The following is a 26,337-nucleotide window of genomic DNA, read 5'->3' as shown; positions in this document are numbered from 1 at the left end:
AAACAAAGACAAAACAATCGCTCAACATATTGAGCTAGACCCTCAATTTGAAGATGGTTCCCTTCAGGAAACGCACTTAAATAAAAAAAAAAAGTGTTTTGTAACAATGTCACAAATCTGTACATAAAAATCTGTAGTTACTAAAAAGAAAAGCTAGATACAAGATTAAGCAACACAAATGCAGCTTTTATATAATCCACCTTGGTAAAAAAGGATTAAAAATGTTTCTATAGTCCTTTCACTTGCTCAAGTACCTTCATCAACTTCCTTTCCATCATGGCGTGAACTGTTTTGCACTGCTTTAGCATCTGACTTTGATTTCTTCTTATTTTTCTTTGACTGAAAGCAAAATAGAATGTTACTTAATATTTCATTGTTTTTGAAAAGGTAGGAGTCAGTAAAATACATAATGAAATGTATGATGCTGACAACCAAAAAAATTTAATGTTTGATAAAAGAAATTAACATTAAATGGCAATAATAATAGGAGGGTACAATTTATTGAGTGGTTACTACATGCTAAGTACTTTGCACTGATTTTCTTCTTTATTCCCTAAAAAAACTCATTAGGGAAGGTATTATTCCCATTTTAGAGATGAGGAAACGCAGACTTAGAGATGTTAAATATGAAATTGGCTATCTAGGGTCACATTAAGTTAGTAAGTGGTAGAGTCAAATTAGGAAACAGGTCTATCTGGCTTCAAAGTCTGTGCCCTTAAAAACATGCTATCCGGGGGGCGCCTGGGTGGCGCAGTCGGTTAAGCGTCCGACTTCAGCCAGGTCACGATCTCGCGGTCCGTGAGTTCGAGCCCCGCGTCAGGCTCTGGGCTGATGGCTCGGAGCCTGGAGCCTGTTTCCGATTCTGTGTCTCCCTCTCTCTCTGCCCCTCCCCTGTTCATGCTCTGTCTCTCTCTGTCCCAAAAATAAAATAAAAAACGTTGAAAAAAAAAAAATTAAAAAAAAACAAAAAAAAAAAAACATGCTATCCGGGGCGCCTGGGTGGCTCAGTCGGTTAAGCGTCCGACTTCAGCCAGGTCATGATCTCGCGGTCCGTGAGTTCGAGCCCCGCGTCAGGCTCTGGGTTGATGGCTCGGAGCCTGGAGCCTGTTTCCGATTCTCTCTCTCTCTCTCTCTCTCTCTCTCTCTCTGCCCCTCCCCCGTTCATGCTCTGTCTCTCTCTGTCTCAAAAATAAATAAAACGTTAAAAAAAAAAAAATTAAAAAAAAAAAAAAAAAGAAAGGCAGTGACATTTCTAAAAAAAAAAAAAAAACATGCTATCCTAACTTCCATCACAAATAAGGCAGTGTAATATGGTGTTTTCAGAGCAATAAAATTAAAAAAATATTGCTAGCGTTGAGAAAGAAAATGATGCACTGATTAGTGGCTTTTGGATTTTATAAAGCAGATTGCTGGAATACCCTGCTGTATAACAAATTAGAGAGTCAACCAGACAAAGCAGTTAATATTTTGTCAGTTTCAAAGCAATGCGAAAATACCTAGGATTTGCATATGGTAGGTATTTAGTAATTCATTAAAAAAAAAATACCTACACACATACAAGATGTGGGTTATTTTGAAACAGCCTTCCAATTCCATTCTGTTAATATTATTTTCTCCTCTCAGAAGCTGCTCATTAAAACTTGGTAAAGCCACGATTTCTATATTTAGATTAGTGCTTCCAAGAAAGTACTAATATTCATCAAATATTGATTTTACTTATAATCTATATTCACTCTTTTAACTGAGATTGGCTATGTATATCTTATTATCTTCAAGTTAAGTTTACCACCAGAAAAAAGATTATATCTTGATACTAAGTTTTTTTTTCTTTATGGGTAAAGCAGTAAATGATAGTTTGAGTAAGCAATAAATGACAGCTCTTAAGAGTGATTAAAAATTCTTTGACAACAAGAGTATATAAGCAACTATTCATAACAAACTTTTTATGTTCCCTGTAGTTGATCTGTACTTGTTTTTTTCCATGTTCTCATTAACATGTATCATGTTTCATGTACTGCTTTATGACATCTACCAAACCAGGTCATATCTACTTCACAAAAATTGAGGTATCATCTACATACCATAATATTTATCCTCTTTAAAGTGTACAGTTCGGTGGATTTTAGTAGATTCAAGGTCGTACAACTGTCACCATTTTCTAATTCCAGAACACTCTCATCATCCCAAAGAAGAAACGTGGTACCAATGACCAGTGTCCCTACCACCTTTTTCCCACTAGCATCTACTACCAATCTACTTTCTATCGACTGTCTGTCTCTCACACCCACTCAAGATAACACATTGAGCATTTTTCAGTTATAGCCTAAAGTAGAGGTCAGCTAACTTTTTCTATAAGGTATCAAGTAATAACTATTTTAGGCTTTCCAGGGCACATATAGTTCTATACATAGTGATCTTACAACCCTGCTGCTGTAGCATGAAAGTAGCCATATACAATATGTAACTGAATGGCTGTGACTGTGTTTCCACACGATTTTATTTACCAAAATAGGCCTCTGGCTGATCTGGGGAACCAGAGTTTGCCCATCCCTGGTCTACAGCAGCACTGTACAATAGAATATAATACAAGCCATGTTTGTAATTTAAAGTTTTCTAGCATACAGATGTCAAAAAGATGAAAGAAAGAGGTCACATTAATTTTAATATACGTTAACTCAACATACATCAAATACATTTCAAAAGGTAATGAATATAAAAAGTTATTAATAGTATGAGAAGGAACGCTAAGTAGCCATCAAGTAGCTACCACATTGGACCGTACAGACCTACAGGAACTAACTAAAGTTAAGTACCTCCATTTTACAGATAAGAAAACTGAGGCCATAAGAGATTATATAAATTGCTTAAGACAATAGGGTTATTAAGTGGTAAATCCAGAACTAAAATTCAGTTCTGACTCTAGATCCTGCCCTCACAAATACTCTGCTATCCTGTCACTCTACATTGAACTCTAAATACAAATTTAATTATGTATTACTTATGTGATTTTGGGCTAAGTGCCTCTAAATCCCTTTCCCCAACTGCCATTTGGGACAAAAATTCCTAACCTCATATGAGGTTCCTTTTTTTTTTTTAAATGTTTATTTATTTATTTTTGAAGGAGAGAGAGACAGAGCATGAGCACGTGAGGGGCAGAGAGAGAAGGAGACACAGAATCTGAAGCAGGCTCCAGGCTCTGAGATGTCAGCACAGAGCCCGATGCGGGGCGCAAACCCGATGCAGGGCGCAAACCCACGCACGTGCAGTAAGATCGTGACCTGAGCCAAAGTCAGCCGCCCAAACGAGAGCCACCCAGGTGCCCCCACATAAGGTTCTTTTAAAGATTAAAGAAGATGTGAAAGCAGACTAACTACAAAATAGTATACATAAGCATATATAAGACTTTAAAGGAGAGAAAGTATGAAAAAAGAAGAGAAGTTATATTCACACTGAAATATATGTGATTCGTCACTAAAATGAAATCTGCAGAAAAATAAGACAGACTACCTTGATTTAGGCTTAGGTCTTGTTTGATTTTAGTTAAGTAACTAACCAAAGAATAATGCTTACCCAGACAAGACTTAATAACGTATTTATAAAAAGCTTTAACACAAATATGCATTCATGCTACTATTTGCCTTAGCCGTCCTACTGACGTAAACATCTTGTGGGCAGCTCCACTACAGTGAACACTTTTGAAGGAAAATGCAAATACAAAGTGCCAGCTCCTCTGTTACCAAGTTCTTCCCTCCTATTCTTTGTCAGCCTCTACCATGGAGCTAGTTAACCTCTCCTAACGGCTGTCATGCAATCAAGATTTATTAAATCCCTACGATATGCTAGACATACACTCCCAAGATTGTTTCTTTGTAAATTTTATACACACCCTCCTGACAGTGTATATACATTTGTAAAACAACTATTTTTTAGTGACAGCAATATGACTGAACATGCTTCATTATTTTTGAATAAGCTTCTAAATTCATGTATTTTGATACTTTAATACTTTTAATAACTATCATACTTGACAAAAGTATAGAGATTCACTTAAACGAAGGCCATGCTTGTCAAAACATGACACTAATTTTTCAACCTCATCCTCTAAGTATGCAAAGGTTTTTGTGGAAATCTAACTAGTAAAAGTTAATCTTCCTCAACACCAGCGGTTCCTGCAATCGAATCTGATGGTTTTTTACTTTGGTATTTTTAACAAATGGATCCACTAAAAAGACTTTTAAAAAGTTTTTGTTTTAACTGGTTATATCACTATCACTTATATAGATCTTCCTAATTAACCCAGTCAGGTTTCAAAATAATTCTATGAGGCAGATGTTATTACTTCCACTTTACAGATGAGAAAAGAAGGCACAGAATGATTAACTAACCAACCCCAAGATCACCTAATTATTAAGTGTCAGAGCTGGGATTTGATAAGCATGCTCCAAAATCTGGGCTGCTATGCTTCTGTTAGGAAACTGCTCCCAAGCTGTTAAATTGTGCAGATATGAGAATTTTCACAAGTAACAGACAAATTATTTTATTTTAGAAACAGAGAGAGCATGAGCGAGGGAGAGGGGCACAGAGACAGGGAGAGTCTCAAGCAGGCTCCAGGCTCAGTGTGGAGCTCAACGTGGGGCTTCATCCCACAACCCTGGGATCTAACCTAAAGGTTGGAAATGGATGCTATGATACTTTTAGTCTGCAGGTAAGTGGCTAGTGTGTAAGATTTCCCCCTAACTCATGGCAGTGACTATTCTGTTTTCTGAGACTTTTGTTCTATTTCCATTGGGTCAAAATTTTTCTTTTTTGTGATGGTGACAGTGATTTTAAAAATGTACATACCCGACAAAATTAAAAGCGGTCAGTGAAGTTCATCATTTTGAAAACTAAGCAACTGCCGCTTGTAAAGTCTGAAAACTACTGCTTTAGGATCAATTTCATCCACCTTTTGCCTAAACAAATATGGTAAGTCCCTATTTTATACTGCTCCACATTCAGCACTATTTATTTTTCTCACTTGTCTCAAACATATAGATGAACAAGGCATAAATGGCAAAGGATGGATGATCCAAAGAACATATTATTTACATTTCTCTGAACTATCTATACCAACAGTTCTTAATCTTGGTAACTTGGTGACACGATGTAAGGATGAGATTAATTACAAAAAGTGTCACAAACCTTTTTAAAAGTAGGGAGAGTTCCAGCAGATTTTCCTGCTTTTCGGGGTGGTGGTGGTGGTATAATTTAAACTACAGCCAAGATTTTTCCACCCACTACTAGTCTGATACATTTCCCTGAATGCAAGGAAGGAGTAGGATTGTAGATGAAGGGAAGTACCCACAACCTGTACTTTACCTTTCTCCTTACCCTGGTTAGTTAGATTTTCTTTCACTGCACTTACCACCACCTACCATTAGAGAATATATTTGCTTTATTTTAGTCATCCCTTTTCCCATTTTATCCTGTTTTATCAATCGTTAATATTCCTAGTGCCTAGAATAATACACCTTGCAGACAGCAGTTATTTGGTTAATCAGTAAAAGAGCCTAAAAATAAATTGCATTATATATGGCCCTGTCTGCCCAACTCTCATTGCCCCCAAAATAAAACCTCTGAGCTACTCTATTTGTATACTTGAACACTCATGCGAGCCATTAAATTATTTAAATACACTTGGTGTGAGCTCACGAATTATGGTACACCACACAAGCGGCATGACAACCAACCCAGAATCTTAAAAAAAATTTACAAGAAACCTTTCTTAAGAACTTTATCTAGCCCCAAACTCTTTCCCAGACATGGTTCTCAAATTTCCAACAGCTTAATAAATTAATTCCACTTGGAGACTCCATTTATTACCTCAATCTTAGCATGTTTAAAACCAAATTCATTTTCTCACTCTATTTCAATCTCCTCTTGCCACTCCCACTTGCCTCATTCAACTACAGCATCATGGGAAAATGATGGGCTAGAGGAGAAGTCCTGGTTCTGGTCTCCTTTCTGCTATTTGTCAGGAGTTTAGATAGAAAAGTCTAGGGGGCAAAAATGAGGTTTCTCTCGTAAGATATTCCCTCTTTGATGGAAACTACTGTGTTTACCTTCAAAGGGGGCACTGAAACTACTAATTCTTGGATGGAACCCAAGAATCATGAAGCTATAGATTCTATGGCACAAGGAGCCCAAAAGGTCAAGAGTCCAAGACCTACACAATCAGATTCAAAGCATTCCAGATAATGAAATATTTTAATGAATCCAAAAGATTGTATTACAAGTTTAAAAGAGGGGTTCAGCAAAAAAAAAAAAAAAAAAAAGAGCCAGACAATAAATATTTTATGCTTTGCAGACTATAAGGTCTCTATTGCAACCACTCAACTTTGCTGTTGTAATATAAATGCAGCCACAGACAATAAATAAGTGTGGCTGCATTCCAATAAACTTTCAAAAAATAGGCAGAGAGCTAGATATGGCCAATGGTCATGGTTTGCCAATCCCCGATTTTAGACTATTGTTTCTAAGACGTTATTATGGAAGGTAAAACACAAATGCATGTAAATTCACTGGGCACGCAGTGTTCTCTGTTTTGCTAAGAGCTACTATACCTTACAGTTGTTTAAAATCTATGATGCCTTGGAATAAGTTTGTCTATGGTCTTCTAAACACTGATCACTCCTACTCCACAAACTTCTTGGTGATAGGATACTCTTAAAACAGACCAAAGATATCAAAAAGCCTTTGTTTACATGGGTTGTATCTACTGGTATCTAACATACTATAAATTTAAACTAAGATATTATTTAATATATTAATTTATTTCAAAATAATAGACTAATTACATACTGTATAATTATACCTATAGAAATAACTGTATTTTCCAAAACAAACAAATAAACATTTTAGTGAGCAGCATGGTTGGTATGTTCTACAGTTTGCAAATATCCTTAATATCTGGCTTCATAAAAGATAGCTGGATTCGCATACCTCCTTTTGCATTTAATTTTACTGTGATACGTTATTTAAAGCATGTGAAGAAAATCTGACTACATACACATAGATGTATAATTGGAAAAAGGATTTTTAAGACTTTTTAAGAATATTTACTAATTGTGGGAGAGTGCAAATGGGGAAGGAGCAGAGAGAGGGGACAGAGGATCTGAAGCCAGCTCCTCGCTGACAGGCTGACAGCAGTGAGCCTGATGTGGGGGTTCGAACTCACGAACCATGAGACCATGACCTGAGCTGAAGTTGGACACTCGAACCAACTGAGCCACCCAGGTGCCCTGGATTTTTTTTTTTTTTTTTTTTTTGAGAGACAGAGTGTGCATGAGAGCGGGGAGAGTGGCAGAGGGGTAGGTGGGGGGTGGGGGGGATGGGAAGGAGAGAGGGAGAGGGAGAGAGAGGGAGGAAGAGGAAGAGAGAGAGAGAATGAATCTCAAGCAGGCTCCACACCCAGCATGGATACCACGACCCTGGGATCATAACCTGAGCCGAAATCAAGAGTTGGATGATCAACTGACTCAGCCACCAAGGTGCCCCAGGTAAAAGGATTGATTTTTATTTTTTTAATGTTTATTTATTTTTGAGAGAGAGAGAGAGAGACAGAGCGAGACAGAGAGAGAGCGGGGGAGGGTCAGAGAGAGAGGGAGACACAGAATCTGAAACAGGCTCCAGGCTCTGAGCTTCCAGCACAGAGACCAACGCAGGGCTCGAACTCACAAACTGCGAGATCATGACCTGAGCCAAAGTCGGACACTTAACCGACTGAGCCAACTAGGCGCCCTTAAAAGGATCGTTTTAATAGTTTTGTTGTTGTTGTTTTTTGCTTTTTCAGCTAATTGTGATATCCTTTGACATTACACCAAAGGTTAGTGGTTGACAGGGGCTGGGACTAAGAAGAAACGGAGAAAATGGGGAGTTACTGGTAGTGGGCAGAGGAAAATGTTCAAAAACTAGACTATGGCGAGAGCCGTACAACTCTGCAATACAACTAAAATCATACACTTATATGAAATAAATTTTGTGGTATATCTCAAAATAAAGCTGCTTTACAAAAAAGAAAGAAAACCAATGAGTGTAGACTTAAAGAGGGTGAGGGGTAGGAACAGAGACCTGAATCACAGGCAGGACCTTTAGGTTATGTTCAAGGTTGTAGAGTAAGAGCAATGGGAAGTCACAAGGGACTTTAGGTAGAGGCAGGGGAAAGTATTATGCTAAAACTTGTCAAGTGGTAGTTTCTTAAAAATTGTTGCAACATGGAATCTGAAAGTGCATCAATGAACTTTCCACACTCTATTGGTCTACCCTGCGCATTTAATGAAACTTTCACAGTTGTCTGATTTTGTAACATGCAAGTACTGGTCACTTGGAAAATACTGGTTCAGTGAGTTACACACATCTTCTAAAATGTTAAAACATTCCATTGTATACAGTATTTATAATAATCCCATTTGTTAATATCACAACTGATCTCATCAGAAATTCTTTAAGCACAGGGATGCTGTCAAGCTAATGGTGGCAGATACAAATTTTCCAGATTTCTAATTTTCACTCAGAAACAAATCATTATATCATTTGCAACAAATACTAAGTATTCTTTTCCTTGAAGTGACAGGATCATTTTAATTATTTTTGAGAAAATGTCTGCAAATACCCAGGTCTAAATAACCACTGGTATCTATCAGCTGTTCTTTCACGTAAAAACAGTAACTAGTCTAGGTTGCAACTCAATTACACAAATGTTTTTCCTCGAGACAACCACTGTTCTTCAGTACACAGCATACTGTAGGTATACTTCCTATTTCATCATGCAAAATAATTAAAAAGCATGTGTTCAGAGGTCAAGATTTAATAAAATTAATAATGATCATTTTTATAGCTTCATTAAGAATACTCTTAAGTGAAACTAGCATTTTTTTTTTTTTTTTTTTTAACTATGAGTGGATTGCATAAAGAATACAGTTACTAGTAGTTTGGTGTCACTGTCACAATTTGTGCTCGGAAGCCAGCAGTTTTACTTGCTATTGCTTCTGCACCATTAGTGCAACTATCAACACGGTGAAGAAGGCAAATGTCCTAATTATTATAAAACAGTTTCATCTCCCAGGGCCCAACAAAAGGGTCCCTGGGACCCCATCCCAAGGGTCCACAAACTACACTTGGAGAACAGCTGCCTCCGTGAAATTGAGGGAGCATTATTTACTAGATATGTGATGCTGGGCAATCCACTAAACTCTTTTTAATGAGCTGTATTTAAAAAAAAAATGATAGTACCCCTCTCCTTCCTCAACCAAGACTTAGTCAACAGGGTCAAAAGAGGTGAAAATATTTTGTATTATGTGGCAACATAAAAATGTAAGAGCTTATTAATACTAAAAATGAATGATATTTCAGTAGGACACCATTGACTTCATTCTGAACATAAACATAAATTTGATTGTGACCAAATTTTATACATTTTGGTTTTTGTTGTTTCTCTAACAATCTTTACACTTCTATCTTAATTCAGATCCTCATAATCACTGATACAAGCCTGACCTGTTAATCATAAACGTTGCTGCCAGCTAAACATATCTATTTTTATCATACCCCACCCCCACCTTGACCAAACTTATCGAGAGCTTTCCATTAAGAATATCTTCTTTTGTTTCAGCTGAATAATGTCTGATTGTGTCCATTTGTTTCTCTCTCACTTGCCAAACCTGGCCTCCCCACTTCTACTTACTAAAATACCATCCCTAGCATTAAGAGTCCAATTGTCAATTCTTTCTGGCCACCCAAATTGGATAATCTTACTCCTCTGAATATCTGGCACTCAAAGTCTTGTTACCTGGTATCTTCTCCTGTGCTTGCCTTTCCTTAACTAGACTGCAGTCTTTCTGAGTAAGTACTTCTTCCATTCTTATTCTCTTCAGCATCCAATAGCACAATGCATTCAGCCAGCTAATGGCCCTAGGTCTACTCTACTAGAGACCAGTATCAATGAAGTATTGACCTTCACAGCCAAATAAAGACCTAGAAAACTATGGTAGTTTAACTTGCTTATAGACCCAAGATCTATAACTCTTGTCATACGTGGTTTTTAGACAATGTTTCACTTCTAAAGCTTATTACTCAAGTGACAGGGCAAGGTATTCAATATCACAGCTTAGAGTGCTTAGATGTGGCTCTGAGAGAAAAACAAACATACAATGATGCATATTAAGGTACATAAGTAGATCTAAGAGAAGCCTCTTTATTTATTTTTTTTTTTTTAATTTTTTTTTTTTTCAACGTTTTTTTATTTATTTTTGGGACAGAGAGAGACAGAGCATGAACAGGGGAGGGGCAGAGAGAGAGGGAGACACAGAATTGGAAACAGGCTCCAGGCTCCGAGCTGTCAGCACAGAGCCCGACGCGGGGCTCGAACTCACGGACCGCAAGATCGTGACCTGGCTGAAGTCGGCCGCTTAACCGACTGCGCCACCCAGGCGCCCCGAGAAGCCTCTTTAGAAAGAAAGTAATAAAAAGCCTTAAAACACATATTTACAACATGTAAAAACAGTGCAATAGCACAAAAAATGAACTGAAATAAAGTCTTTTGGGCTAAACCAAGTTAAAAAGCATAAATTCAAGATGCAGACAGCAAAAAGAAACACTAGCCATGAGCTGTAGCATTTACTATTATGCAAAAAGCCTAACCAAGTAGACAGCAAACCAAAGGCAGAAGTTTTGTTCTGAAAAAGCAACAGCAACTGAAAGGAGGCAGTACTGTCAAGTGATTGAAAAACGCATAGGCTTTGGCACCGGAATGAGCTGGATTCAAATCCTAGCTCAGAAACTGTGCACTGAGTAAAACTGCAAAATCCCTCCATGCTGACAGTCCTTATTTGTACAATGGGGCTGTTACTACCTGCCTGCTAGAGTTTATGAAAGGATCAGAAATAATACACAGCAGTAAAAAGCACAGACTTTGAAGTCAGATGGGTCTGGGTTAGAACTGACTACATCTAATAGCTTAGATAACTTATGCCTCAGGTTTCTTATTTGTAAGATAGGTATAATACCACCTCCTCTGTGCTCTTATGAGGATAAATAAAATAACATGGATAAATATTCTATAAAGTCTTAAAAGTACACCCGATACGTACTTTGTCCCTACAAGATATATGTACATACATTCATACATTATACACACACCCCACCTTGCATAGTGCCTGCCATTTTATAGATATTTAACAAATATCAATTATTGTAATTACTTCTTAACATAAGAAATTTCAGAATGATTATAAACTCTAAACTGTGGTTTTTTCATCTTCCTACACCCGATCTATATATGATTAACCAATCAGAGATGAATGGCAGTTCATCAATTATTCCAACTACAAATATTTCAGGATAATTCAGGGAGTGGAAAAAGGAACAAGCATAAAATGCTCACTAGTAGGAAGAAAATCCAGAAACAAGGAAATATTATAGGGAAGGAGTACAAATCCGTATCAGACATATAAACTATTCACACTTTAAATTTACAATCCTGAAACTGTATGCTTACTTGTTAATACAAGTTATTTCCTATTTATTTTTCTGCCAAAGGCAAAATCAGGCATAAATTTAACTTTTGCCCACAACTATCCTTCATTTTACGCCATCCTACCTGCAGCCATCTTGGCCCTAGACCAATTTTACTGGGTTACGGAGGAGAACTGATCTTGCCAATTCTTCAAAGACACTTTAAAAATTGTAAGCGTTAAGAAAGTGTAGCAACCATTTCATACTATTATTCTGTAGGACTGGAATTGTTGCATTCTGGTTTCTAGAAACCACTTATCTACCTTTCGTTATTTTTTGGTTTGTCTTTCTTTGTTAAAAAGGAGTTATGCATGCACAGGGTTTTAAAAAGGAAGTGGAAGAGCACAAGTATTAAATGTATCGAAAGGACTTAAATGAGAAGTTTCTCTCCCACAGCAGGACAACCCACTGTTAACAATTCCTTTTTACATTCTGCCTAAGTCAAATAAAAAATGGGTCAGTTCTAACACTGAAAACTGAATAAAACCCCAGGAATGTACCATTTATGGGGTATGACAGATTGTCTTATTTGAAAACTTAAGAGTGCACAGAATATTCTCTTTTGTTCAACAAACTCAAAATGTCTAATAAGTAGACAATTATGTCTCCATCAGAACAGAAATCTCTTTCAACACTTAATACCATCGAACAAGTTGGTAAGCTTTTTATGTCAGAAGTGTACTATTAACAAAGATAATACAATCCTGTTTTCAAATAAGAGGGTGTTACATACCTGCAACCTTACTCCTATAAAAGATACTCAAGTTATAAATAAAACTGTTTTGGTAAAGTGAATATTTAATACTGCCACAGCATGTTTAAAAATATTTGGTGATACATCCTTCCTTTTAAAAGTAAAAAAACAAAACAACTTACTTAAGCCTTTACCACCCATCTGCTATGATAAATTCATATTTTCAGTTGTCCTTAAATGGGGAAGTATACATACAATTTTGTGAAACAGAAAAACATCATTTTTATATGTCACTCTCTTTATTAAGAGACTTGCATGTAATTTCATATGTTCCCAAACTTACCTTTTCATTTTTTTTATCTGCCTCTAAGGGCTGCTTTGCTGTTATACTTCGAGGAGTTCGGACAACTTCCTCGTCAGCCACTTCAACCGTCCGTCCATTCGGCTGCACAGGTAACAAAAAGAATCTTGTTGTCAAACTGCTTGGAGGGTCAAATCAAAGATTTATACTCAAGAAACAGCATATACTACAATCAAATGCTACCCCCTGACCCAACTTTAATAGGTTTCTGTACAGCCATGTTGTAAGACTTGATGTGCTACTATCTCTAATAACTGTGTTTTGTAATATGATAATGAACCTATAAACAAAAGCCTGTACCACAAATAAATTTTCTGATCTCACCCAGGGTATCAGTTCCTCCAACAAAAACTCATGGAATGAAAGCAGGAATATGGGGAACTAAACTGTATTTGCACGCTCACCACCAATTAGTAGTGTAATCTCAAAACGTTTCACTCATTATCTTTTGAGTCTTATTTCCACATATATAAAATTATAGATCTGGTCTATTTAAAAGTCAGTAAACTTTTTCGATAAAGGGACAGGAAATATTCTAGGCTTTGTGGGCCATATCATCTCTGCTGCAACTACAAAACAGTGCAATTTTGTACAAAAGCAGCCACAGATGAATAAATTGAGTGTGGCTGTATTCCAATGAAACTTTATTTGCAAAACACTAGTAGAGGGCCAGATTTGGTCCCTGGTCCATAATCTGTTGGCCTCTATATTAGATTATCTCTAATGCCTCTCGTAATTCTATTATCTAATGGCTCTATTGTTCTGGGATTAAGAAATTTACCAAGCCAGTGCTACAGCTTAAAAAGGTGACCTCAGCTTCAACACTCCGAAAATAAAAAGATATGAGTAAAATTAAGTTTGTGAATTCCAAGTCTGGGTTTTAATTAGAATCACTAGTTTTGGGGGTTAATCCTCCCCCCTTCCCCCCCAAAAAAAACCACATTTCTATGTTCTATCACCAGAAATATATTTAGATTCAAGAGTTTGAAGAATGGAGTCCAGGTATCTGGTATTCTAACCTCTTCTCTCTGGGTCTTACTATTTCTTTTCACTTGCTTATTCTCATACTCCAATAATTCAATGAGTTAGTAAATCAATATACTAGTTTCAGTTGCCTTATTTCCAGTTCTTGCAGAACAGACTTCCACCAGATTACTCATTATAAGCAGAACCATACTCCAGAAAACAATAGGATGCTCAAGTTTCTATAATGTGACTTTGCCAGAGTTTGTTCGAAATTATCAGGGATATACAGTTAGAGAAACAGACCATTAATATTCTAAAACCCGATTTGTAGGCTTTTCAAAGATTTATGGCAGAAAAGCCAAAACAAAAGCTGTCTTTTAGCTGACGAAAATCCTAATTAACCCCAATTTAATCTGCTGGCTCTTAAGCAATCTGTTAAACTCAGATGCCAAAACCAGGCCTCCTTGCTCTTGATTTGGTTTTCTTTCTCCTGTGCTGTTGTGTCACTTTCATGCTGCTTCCTCTCACCAGCTTCCCTGTGTATGTACATGTTGGGGGGGGGGGGGGGGCGGGTGGTACACAAAGAAGGGTAAGAAAACCCTGAAAGGAATCTGGACTTAGAGCAATAACCACATCAGGAATATAAAACCGTTTAATTCTACTTCCAAGATCAGCATCTCAATTGTCAGTTCTCGTATGTTAGTTCTTATTATCCTCTTCAGCCAAACCTTTTCTGATTTCCTGTGGTCTGCTTCAGCTTCACCCTCTCTATACAAGCCTTATGCCCCCTGAATGATCTTGCAGCTTCAATTTCAGTTTTCAGTCTCTAACTGGAAGCTCACAGGCTTACATTTCTGAAACTTCACTTAACTAATCCCTTCAGGAAACTTTCCATCACAGTCACTACTATAGCACTTCCATTTTATTCATGTAAATGACTACATGGAGTCATCTTAATTTATTAACTGCTAAAAGGTGAGGAATTAATTGGTCAAAAACTACAAAAAATTCAATGCAATTCCTTTGAGGCCAAACGCAAACACTGGTGATACAGCCTCCCAAATGAAAGATGAAACAATCTCCTTTTGAACAAATATAAACTCTGAAGTCCTCAATCCCGTGAGCTACAGCAGGAACACTGTTTCCATTTCACAGACTCTGAAATGACCGGCAAGCCAGAGGTGGTCCCACACTCCAACCTGTGCCATTTTTACTTCCTTCTTCGTAAGATGAATTTATGCAATTACTGTAACTGTAGCTGTTCCTTCGGTCTATGCAGATTTCTCAATGTTCCACTAACATTTGGGAGTCAGCAACAACCCTTCCTCAAAATGCCAGATAACATGAAACAATACGCCTCCTATCCCAACAGAACTCTTGGGCCCAATGAATAAAGGATACACAATGGCAGCTGTGCCTTTCCTACCCACCAGCAACACTCATCTGTCCTGCCACTAGCTGGTCAAGAAGGCCTTGTCCTGGAAAATCATTAACCACATTTAAATCAGCAAATCCAGAAATGGAGGCATATTACGTAAATCTGCTCACATGAAAGTAACTAAATGTAAGTAAGTAAGTTAATTAATTAAATAAAGAGGTGCCTAAGTGGCTCAGTCGCTTGAGCCTCCGACTCTCGATTTCAGCTCAGGTCATGATCCCAGGGTTGTGAGACTGAGCCCCAAGTTGGGCTCCACGCTGAGCATGGAGCCTGCTTGGGACTGTCTCTCTCCTTCTCTCTCTCCCCGCTCCACCTCTCCCCAACTTGTGCTTCCACTGTCTAAAAAAAAAGGAAAAAGAGAAAAAGAGGAAGAGAAAAAGAAAAAGCAACTAACTGCAAACCAACACTTCAAATTCAACCTGACTGCCAACAGGGTTTTATCTTTTGTATCTTATACAAAAGGTATTATCTTTTCTCATCATGAAGCCTTAATATATACGTTTCCATAGATTAGCAATTATGTGGGCCTCTCATTGTAACCTAGTATAAAATTTTCTGGAAAACTTTGAGGTGTTTCCTTCCAGGGCCAACCAAAGTTAATTTCACATATAGAATATAAGCTATATTTTAAATTAGACAAGAACATCCTCCGAATTTGGTGAAAATCAACCAGAAACAGAAAAATGACATAATCATTTCTTAGATGGATGAACTCCTTATAGGCAATGCTATGTCTGCTTTATTATTATACATTCCCCAACTCCTACGCCACATCCTTTTAAAAACGTATTCATGGAAGAACATTGTGAGTGTGTGAGTGTGTGTGTGTGCGTGTGTGTGTGTGTGTGCGTGCGTGTGTGTGTTGGGAGGGGTGGTGATAAACCAAAATGAAGATACCTAGCTGACAATCAAGAAAATAAAATGCAAAAAGGAGACAAACAGCAGGGGAGCAGGGTCTCTTATTGAATAATACCTGATTTTCAGGAGCATCTGGGTGGCTCAGTCAGTTGAGCTTCTGACTCTTGGTTTCAGTTCAGGGCGTGATCACATTGTCCCTGGGTTCGAGACCCGCATCAAGCTCCACACTGCCAGTGTGGAGCCTGTTTAGGATTCTCTCCCTCTCTGACTCACCTCTCTCTCTCAAAATGAACAAACAAACTTTAAAAAATGCCTGATTTAAAGGAAATATAATTTTCATGTTAGTCAACCCTTAAATTATTAATTTCATAAATGTTGATTAAGTACTTCAGGCACTGGGCTAGGGACCTCAGGAACAAGGACAAATGAAAGGAATTTGCCCTTGAGGAGTTTTGAGGTTCAGAATAAGCAGATATGCTTAATAACGGACATCTACTCCAAAGGAATCTACGTCTAAGATAACCATATGTAAAGTTTAACATTTGACTTCTAAAACGAAACCATTTAGAATCCCATTTTCACTTAGTTATGTGAATTTTATTTCTAGATGGAAAATATAAAAACCATGACTTCAAATTACTTGGAAACACCTTAAGAAACTAGAAGGGCAGCCTACCAACTACCAAAAAAATGGAAGATGAAGAGACCATGGACACTGGAACTGGACAAACCTGGGATTAAGACTCGACTTCTATATTTAATCACTGTGATTATAAGCATTTTCCTTGACTTAACCCTTTATTTCATCATTTGTAAATATAAAGAAAATATGTACTCATACATGTTTCTTGTTAAAACGACAATAAATGAGAGAACATGGCTATAATGGCTCAAATCCTCATCTCCTTGTCCAGCTTTCAGGTCACAACTAGCAAGCCTACAACCAGCGTTAAGTCCTGGTGGTCAAGAGGGTCAACAGACACTACATGCATCCATCAGGCCCAGTGCTCCAGACACAAATTCTTTTGGGGAGTTAACAGAATACAAATGGTAAGTAAACACAGTCTCTCAGAGGCTAGAAATAGTCCAGGCTTGCTGTCAAAGACAGCAATGTAGTATCTTTCTTTTTTAAAAAACTGCTTATAGTTTCACCATTTTCTAAGAAAAGAAAATTACATCATACTCACTTATGTTCATTCACTTACTATCCAGTAAGTGAACATAAGAGTAATACGTAAAACCCTTAAAACCTTGAGACAAAAACAAGTGAGACACAATCCCTGCCTTCAAGAAGCTCAGAACCTAGCAAAGGAAGAAGACACATATACAACAGCATACGTTAAAATACACGACAAAAGGTATACTCTGCCCCTGTCTCCTAACCCCTCCAACCCTACTCGTAAAGGAAAAGAGTATGGGTTTTAAAGGCAAGCTGAAACCAGGGTTGAATTCCCCAATGTGTGTAATCCCGGGGAAGTTACTATTTCACCAGAGTTTCAATTTTCTTAGCTTAAAGTTATTCTGAACATACAGGAGGCATAAGTAGACATATTACACCCATCATAAAAAAAAATCAAGGGCAAAATGTTATGGAAATTCAAGGTGCATCATCTTTAGCTGACAAAGTGAAGACGGCCTGACACATAATTCCCAAGTATCTGCTGTGGGCCAAGCACCTTGCTAGATGCTTTACATGCATCATCTTATTTAGTGAACAAGACCTTGCCTTGGTCAGTATATTTTTAGTTTGAAGAGTTCTGATATAAATTCAAGATAGAACAATTTCTTGCCATTTATTTGAAAGTGTCTTTTTTCTGCCAAATGTGAATATGTCAAATATAAATATACTACAGCTTTAATTATAGTAATTTACTAACTTATTTTTAAATCCAACCCCAATTTTAAACTCTTAATAACTGAGAGTACAATCTTACAAATATGGCCTATGATTCAAATTTGCAAAATCATGCTATATATATCCTGAGCTATTTCCTTTAGTGTAAAGATCCTGTGCCTTCCAAGCAGCTAGCCAAAGGCTCAACTCTCTTCAGGGATTCCGAACTATCAACTTGTTAACTGCACCAGGAATCCTCATGCTGTCAGCATGGAGCCCACTTCGGATGCTCTGTGCCCCTCCCCCACTCACATGCTCACTCTCAGAAATAAACATTAAAAAAAATTAAAAAATAAAATTAAAAAAATACTCTCAAAGCTTTCATAACCTTGAGAAGTAGTACATTAACCAATAATGTCAAAGTGCAAAAGAAACCTCAAGTGTTAAGAGGGTTTACTGCTGCTCTTAATATCTAAGATAAGCATAATTATTAAAGGTCTTCTCTGTTAGGACTTTGGCAGAATACAACAACAAGATGAAAAAGTCCTGTCATTTAACCAAACAGAGCCAAATTTCTGGAGCTTTGGTAAGAGTCACTACAATTTTCAGCACAACCTTTTGATTCTATTTTTTTTAATGATTATTTACTTATTTTTGAGAGAGACAGGGAGACAGTGAGCAAGTGAGCGGGGGGGGGGGGGGGGGGGGGAGAATTCCAAGCAGGCTCCATGCTCCGCGCAGAGCCCAATGTGGGGCTTGAGCTCACAAACCGTGAGATCATGACCTGAGCCGAAATCAAGAGATGGACGCTCAACCGAATGAGCCACTTGGGTGCCCCCAAACTTTTGATTCTAAAAGTAAATTTTGAAAGAAATAAAGAGAGGGGCGCCTGGGTGGCTCAGTGGGTTAAGTGCCCATCAGCTAGTTCACGATCTCCTGGTTTGTGAGTTCGAGCCCCACGTGGGGCCCTGTGCTGACAGCTCAGAACCTGGAGCCTGCGTTGGATTGTGTGTCTCCCTCTCTCTCTGTCCCTCTCCTGCTCGTGCTCTCTTTCTCTCTCTCAAAAATAAATAAACCTTAAAGCAAATTAAAAAAAAAAAAGAGAGAGCTGTAACTTACTGGGAAAATTGGAATTGTTCTCTGAATGCAATGTAATAGCCTTGAACATGCTATGAAAACCAGAGAGGTACACGGACATAACAGCAGAATTCGTAGACTACAAATTATCATACCATTTAGCCTTTGAAACTCCTTTGCTCTATGACCTCAAATAAGTTATTATAATCTATAAATCTCAAGATTCCATTTCTGTAAAATCAGCAATGTTTATCTAGAACTCAGGAGTTTTTAATCAAATGATTTTTCTTTTTATACTTATAACATGGGGAATAGTGATTTAAAGGTAAAAAGAAAATCCTGTTTGTAGGTAGCAAGCGATATAATTTACCTTTACTAATACCTGGGATAATACAGCAAAATTACTACTTAGAATAAAAGACATACTTCTTTTTTAATTTTTTTTTTTTAACGCTTATTTATTTTTGAGACAGAGAGAGACAGAGCATGAATGGGGGAGGGTCGGAGAAAGAGGGAGACACAGAATCTGAAACAGGCTCCAGGCTCTGCACTGTCAGCATAGAGCCCGACGCGGGGCTCGAACTCACAGACGTGAGATCATGACCTGAGCCAAAGTCGGACGCTTAACCAACTGAGCCACCCAGGCACCCCTAAAAGACATACTTCTATTGGAATATCTTAACAGCTAAATTTACTTAGCCAAATAAATTATCCAATTAAACTATAAGGTATCATTATACTTTGTTCAGAACTGAGTTCGACAAATAATCATCAAAGGCACTTTACATGCCAGGCACTGTTTGCCATTGTATATATATCAAGACATACAACCTAGGGGCGCCTGGGTGGCTCAGTTGGTCAAGTGTCTGACTTCTGCTCAGGTCATGATCTGATGATTCATCAGTTCCAGCCCCATGATGGGCTTTGTGCTGAGAGCTCAGAGCCTGGAGCCTGCTTCGGATTCCGTGTCTCCCTCTCTCTCTGCCCCTCCCCTGCTCGCTAGTGCACATGTGCTCACACTCTCTTGCTCTCTCAAAAATAAACATAAAAAAAAAAAAAAGACAACCTAGTGGAGGGAAAAGGCCTCTGAAAAATAAATGGGTAAGTAATTTACAAACTGTGATAATTATAATAAATACATACAAAAAGTTGACGCAGAAGACAGAAGGGGATGCCTATTTCAACTAGGGTGATCAGTAAATAGTTTTCTAGGAAGATGAGGTTTTTTTTTTTTTTTTAATGTTTATTTATTTTTGACAGAGAGAGACAGACAGACAGAGCATGAGTGGGGAAGGGGCAGAGAGCGAGGGAGACAAAGAATCCAAAGCAGGCTCCAGGCTCTGACTGTCAGCACATAGCCTCGTGTGGGGCTCAAATTCATGAACACTAAGATCATGACGTGAGCCAAAGTGGGATGCTTAATTGATTGAGCCACCCAGGCATCCCTAGGAAGGTGAGTTTTAAGGTAAGACCTACAGGCTGATTTGAACAGTAGGCAAAAGATTATCCCAGAAGTGCTAATAATAGTTCATGCAAAGGAACTGGGTTGTAAAAGAGTGAAGAACTGAAAAGAGACCACTATAGTTGGAAGTAATAAAGAGAGGAAATGAACTCAAAATCAGCCTAGAAAGAAAAGCAGGTGCTGGGCCACACAGGAAAGAGTTTAGATTTTAAATGCAAAAGCTACTGAAGTGTTGGTTTTAGACAAGTGTTGGCTTTAGGACTGGGGGGCAACGTGCAGAGGTTACTATTCTGTAAGTGAGCTAAGGGGCCAGATAGACATTAGAGAGTAGTCAGACTGAATACACATCTTGGAGATAAAATTGATGGTACCTGCTGACGGATTAGATATGAGGTACGGAAGATACAAGGGGATGAGGAAAAAGGGAAGAATCAAGAAAGACTCAGATTTTTGGACTGAATAACCGAATGGGTGGCAGTCATTTACCATTTACAGAAATGGGGAAGACCAGGAGAGAAAAGGGAATCATGAATTGTTTTGGAGATGTTAAAATTTGAGACAAGTGTCAGATTTCCAATAGAAGAAATCAAGTATATACCTAGACATGAGGTTCTGGAGATGAGAGGAATGGTCCAGTTACAGTTACAGACTAATATGAAGTTGATCCCCATTATTCAGGGATTCCATATTGGCAAGTTCACCTGCTCACTAAAATTAATTTCTAATCCCAAAATTAATACCTGAGGTACTCTCCTCATCACTCACAGACATGCACAGGGCTGGGGAAAAAATCTGAATTGCCCTTCAGGTACCTTCCCAGGCAATGTTCAGTTTTGTTTCAGGTATCATAAAAAATATAAAATAAAAATATAAAAGAGAGAGACTAACCCTAGCTGCAGAACTAGGGAAGGCTTCAGAATAGAGACAGCACCATAGCTGGGCCTTGAAGGATAAGTAGAAATCATAGAGAGAAAGAAATAAAGGGCTTTTAATAGAACAAAATAGTTTGAATAAGAGACACTAAAGTCTAGCCAATGGTAATGTGTTTGGGATAATAGTTAAGAGATAAATCTAAGATGGGGGTTACATTATAAAGAGGTTTGAGTGCCATGTTGTAGACTGGGTTTTATTCAACATGTGATGAGAAAACTACTGACAAGACGCAAACATGAAAGTCATGGTCAGAGCTGGGCTTTAAAAGATTTAACTGGCATGAGTGGGTAGAAAGGATTGGCAACAAAGAGACTGGAAGCAGGAAAACCAGTTAGGATGGTATTAGTACAGTCTAAGCAAAAGGTAATAAAGTCCAAAAGTAGGGCAGTGGCAATGAAACTGGAACAGAAATTATGACTACGAAAAACGCTGCATACTATTAGAATGATTTATTGGCTATAGAATGACGGACCTTATATAATTTTAGCCAGAAGAGGCAAACACAGCCATCTTCCACTGTAAAAATAAAAAGGTGGCTCACATGGCTGTTTACCAGGCATGAAGAATGGGAATGAGTGGTATAAATACTTTGGTAGGGCATCTTACTACTTTATGCATTCAGTAATTTTTTACTGAATACTAAGCACTATGCAAGGTTATACAAGAGCAAACAAGACAAAAACACTACTTATTCAGTGAGCTTATAGATATCAACAATTGCATTATGGCAAATCTTTATGAGAAGTCCTACACTAATATAAAAATAACCTTTTCACTAATACAAATTTTCACTGAAGTTGACCCTGGTTATAGGTAGGCTTCTAGTTGAAATTCAAGGCAACAACTGTTAAACACCAGTTAGTTATATGATATCTCACATCCATCTAAATTATGGCTCAGATTAAGTCAAGTTAAAAAATATTTACTGAGTTCCTTTTTAATACTTACATTGTACTAGCTGTCATGGGAAAATACATGATTTCCAAAAATGCCAAGAAATAAGCCCATTGAAAAGTGCCACCCCCTTCACTTTTAGTAGGAAAACAAACTGCAATTCATACCCTGAAAGACCTTTGCCAAGAGTATTAGGGGATAAAAATCAAAATGATATAAAGATTTTAAAAAGTGCTAATGTGTTGGTTTAAAAAAGCTAAATAGCACCTACTCTATAGATAGAAATAAACTACTAGAAACAAATTTTAAAAATCTGAGTTGCAAAATTTGCAATGATTTAAGAGAGAACTAAAAATAATGGGATAAAAAGATGAAAACAAAACATTTAATATGTAATATCCCTTCACAAAACTAGTTAGTTGGATCAGAGTAAGTATATACTAAAATGTGTATCAGAATGATATAGTAATGAAGAGATAGATTGTAAGATTAAACATGACACCCCTTAGAAATCTCTCCTTTACTATGGATCTTATGGCTCTATGCCAGTGAGTGATTTTTAAACTAATAGCAAGGATTTACCAAGGGAGCTTGTTAAAAATGCAGATTTCCTGGACTCAGTTCCAGAGATTTTTGAATTCTGAATTTATAAGATCTGTGCTGGTGTTCAGGAATCTATAAATTTTAATAAGCATTCAAAGCAACTCCATTGCAAATAGTCAGAGATAACATTTTGAGGAATCCTCCAATGTTTTAACTCAACTAAAATCTTCAATTTATAAACAAGATAAGCTAAACAGAGCAAGGTTAAATGCCTTATTCAAGTTTAGTTCCTGCCAGGCTGACAGAGTTAAGTCTTCCTCCCCTGGGCCTTTCCTGTTTCTTCAGCCTTTTCCACTATCTTGCTCCTACCGACTTTCAAAGCCAGATTCCGTGATAAGGTCTTTCACAGCCTCCTGGGCCCACAATGGGTTTGCACTGTTAATTTTTTTTGGCGTATCCTTTTCCACAACTGGAATAAAATCTCCCTGGGGAGCAACTGAGCTTCTACTTTTGTATCCCCTTCACAATGAGACATATGAATACTGTATTCCTTTTTACTGCCTTCAAATTGCAAGCTGTATGCTGCCTTTCTCCAAGTAAATACTTAGCACAGTGCAAAGCACAGGAGTACTACATAAATGGGTGCTTCTATTTCTCAGTCTCATAAAGCAGTGTTTTTCTGTGGGTCATGCCTCCCAGTGAAATGTGAAACCAATTTGATGGGTCACAACTATCATTAAAGAAAAACAAACCGTATGGTTTGATATGTGTGTGTTCTCGATAAGGGGGTGGAAGTTGGGAGGTACTGTAATGGAAAATGTGTTTTTTTATTGTAAGTTGCAGTCAAAAAGCTAGAATGCCACAATTTTGTTAATGTAGATAAACTTCTCCAACACCTGTATACCATGAGGTAGGCAAAGATATTTTCTCACCCAATCAACACTGAACAATTTGATTAGTCATCCCATTCTTTACTCCCCAAAGCTTAATACTAAGATTTATTTACTCATTCACTGCCCCATTCCTCAACTAAGATGAAAAAGAAGAGTAAGTCCTAAGTCTGATGAGTATTTTTCACAGGAACCTGTTCCTTCTTCAGATAGGTCGTCTGAGTGTTATGATGCATTTCGGATGGACTCCTAGAGCACCTGTCTCTCGACTCAAGTCTATCTGAAATTCTAGATGTCCCAGACAGGGCTTTGAAATGTTCACAACCTGCTTCATCCACACAGGGTTTAGGGTTATTAATGTGCGTGGTTTTTTCAAGATCACTTCTTCGCTTATTTTGGAGCCAGTTTCTCTATATCCACCGTAACATTACTTTCCGGTAACCTCTGCTCAAAAAATGTAATTATATATATTCGAAATCAGTTCTATTTCCTCTTCTAACTTAAGGTAGAATTCATACTGACAAAGTCCTATCCTTTTCTAAGTTTTGTATGTTATCTTAATCAGCAGACTAAATGTGAACACTTACCTAGGCCTAATTATGCACCAACTGTGACCTGTCACTTCTCTAATACTGACTTATTCCAACAATACTCTCATTGCTTTAGTTTGAACTCAAATCCCACTTCCTCCAGGAACTTTCCTAAATTCCTTCAATGGAATTAGTCTCCCACCCACCAAGCCTCACCTGTCTGTGCTCTATTAGCATAATTGATGAATCTGTCTCCTACATTAGTCTCCATGACTGATTCTCACTCCTGTGTGTATACCTCCCACCGGGCAACACACATCAGAGTGCATTTCACATGCTACAACTGGGTTACATTTACTTTGTTGCACTGAAAGGTAAGGAGCTTAATTCAGTGTATATAAAAATAGCCTAGCTGTTTCTAATTCTACACACCCTCCACTTGTAAAGTATTATAAAAAAACTCTAAAAGATATAATGGGAGATCCACTGGTAATAAAGAATGTACAAATAAAACGGGAAAGCATGATAAAATGGATGTGATGCTCTCTGCATTTCCACACGTGGTCCGGTAAAACGGTGCCTAAATCTCTTTCAGACAGCACCATTCTGCTCTGTCATTCCCTTTCACTATTTCAAAACCTCGCACACCGCTTGACTTAGCTCTCCCTCAAGGAGCCATGTACCCCGAAGTATATTAGGCAACGACTCCCTCTTGCCTTGCTCCTGTTCAGGCCTCCATTGGCTGCATTCACAAGAGTAAGAGTGGGCAACCATTTCCTTTAAAGAGTTTAACTAAAATGGAAGCGCGTCTAGACCTGGGTACCTTTAATCCTCCGTAAACCCCAGATTTTTTAGGTCATCGTATTTCCTCCACCGGCTACCGTCTCAATGTAACTTGAAGTAGACATCTGCCTTCCAGGCGCAGTCTTTCCACAACTTCCCAGCACCACCGTAAGGTCCCATCACTCTCCACACACGCAGCCTACCCGGTAGGCCTCAAGAAGGGTTGGCATGTTATTCCGGCGGTCAAGGTTCCCGAAAATGGCCTGACCTCCCGGCGCTTTTATTTAAACGTACCCCACGCCGCCGTCTAACTTCCTTCCTCGAAACTAGTCTTCCCCACTCGTCCTACACTTCCCGAGTTTCCACGATTCCCCAAGTAACGTGTCCACCGATCACCTCCTCCACCTGGGGAGAGCTCAGTCCCAGCTCTCGACTAACCTCACTCTTTTCCCCTTCCATTCCCCGCTGGGCGGACTGGGACTCGGCCTTCCGCTCGCTCGAGGGTTTCCACGCCGGGCCCTGGCCCCTATTCTACCGCCGCTCCACCCCTACTCACTTTGGGCTTCTCGGGCAATTTCTTCCGGTTCTTCTTCTTCTGCTCCTCGCTCCTGAGATTCTTCAACAGGGCTACATCGTCGGTGGCCGGGGCCGGCAGGGCCGCCGCCTCCTCCCGCTTGCGGGGCGGGCTCCTCCGCTTTTTTCGGGCGCCGGCACAAGCCGCGGCCCAGCCGTAGCAGAGCAGGAGGAGCAGCAGCACTCCCAGCGCGCCGGTGCCCACCAGGATCACCCAGCCCGGGTACCGCTTCGGCTCCAGCCCCAGGTCGAGGCCCAGCTCGGTGCGCAGAAAGCCTAGGCCAACCGACAGCATTTCCCGCAGCCGAGCCGAGCCCTCCTCGGCCTGCTGGGCCAGGTCGTCCTGCCAGCTCTGTGCAGCCATCTTCCCTCCGTCAAAGAGACTCTCAGGGTGACGCTGGGGCGCACAAACGCCGTAGAAGAGTCAAGGGAGGCGAGGAAGGGACGGGCCGGACTGCCTCAAGCCGAGCGCATCGCGGCCGCCCCTCGCGCCGGAGCCGGGGATCGGCAGCTGCCGCCGCCAGGAGAGGGGGCTCCCAGTTCCCCCTAGTCAGCCTCACTCCGCCGCCGCCAGGAGGAGGGGGGCGGCGGGAGGGAGTGTCTCCAGTGGCGGCCGCTAAGCGGCGTCTCGGCGCCAGGGCCAGGCCCCGCTGTCGTCCCTTGGCGGAACAATGGCGGCTGCGGCCGCGATCCACGCCGCGCGCGCGGCGGGGGGGGGGGGGGGGGGGGGGGCGGGGGAGATGGCCGCGGATCACGTGGGCAACCTGGGCGGGACGTGGGTGTCACGTGGGCAGGGCGGGGCGGGGCGGGAGCCGTTGGGTCGAGGGCGTGGCTCTCGCGGTAGGTGGTGACCAGTCCTGGCCTAGTGGAGGCTCCGAGCCTGGGGATCGCTGACCTTGGACGGGAGTCTGGGAGGGGTTAACTGCAGGAAGCCTCCGCCGGGTGGCTGGT

At 39.4% G+C, this 26,337-nt stretch overlaps 1 protein-coding gene across 5 annotated transcripts in view; it reads right to left on the bottom strand.

The window, feature by feature from the left end:
• Positions 1 to 26,088, bottom strand: part of MTDH (metadherin) — a 57,789-nt gene extending 31,701 nt beyond the window's left edge. For 2 of the 5 annotated variants that reach the window (XM_058698664.1, XM_058698666.1), the window contains exons 1-3: positions 25,370 to 26,088; positions 12,588 to 12,689; positions 255 to 339 (exon numbers count right to left, since the gene is read on the bottom strand). In XM_058698664.1, the coding sequence (XP_058554647.1) occupies positions 255 to 339; positions 12,588 to 12,689; positions 25,370 to 25,750 (568 nt within the window). In that variant the 5' untranslated portion in view covers positions 25,751 to 26,088. The remainder of the gene's footprint in view (positions 1 to 254; positions 340 to 12,587; positions 12,690 to 25,369) is intronic. The other 3 variants (XM_058698668.1, XM_058698669.1, XM_058698665.1) reach the window with 2 other exon arrangements.
• Positions 26,089 to 26,337: the final 249 nt, after the last annotated feature.

The sequence above is a fragment of the Neofelis nebulosa genome, chromosome 14, assembly GCF_028018385.1.
Source record: "Neofelis nebulosa isolate mNeoNeb1 chromosome 14, mNeoNeb1.pri, whole genome shotgun sequence".
Classification (NCBI taxonomy): domain Eukaryota; kingdom Metazoa; phylum Chordata; class Mammalia; order Carnivora; family Felidae; genus Neofelis; species Neofelis nebulosa.
The sequence above is the reverse complement of the archived record's forward strand: the minus strand, read 5'-3'. Positions and strand labels throughout refer to the sequence as shown.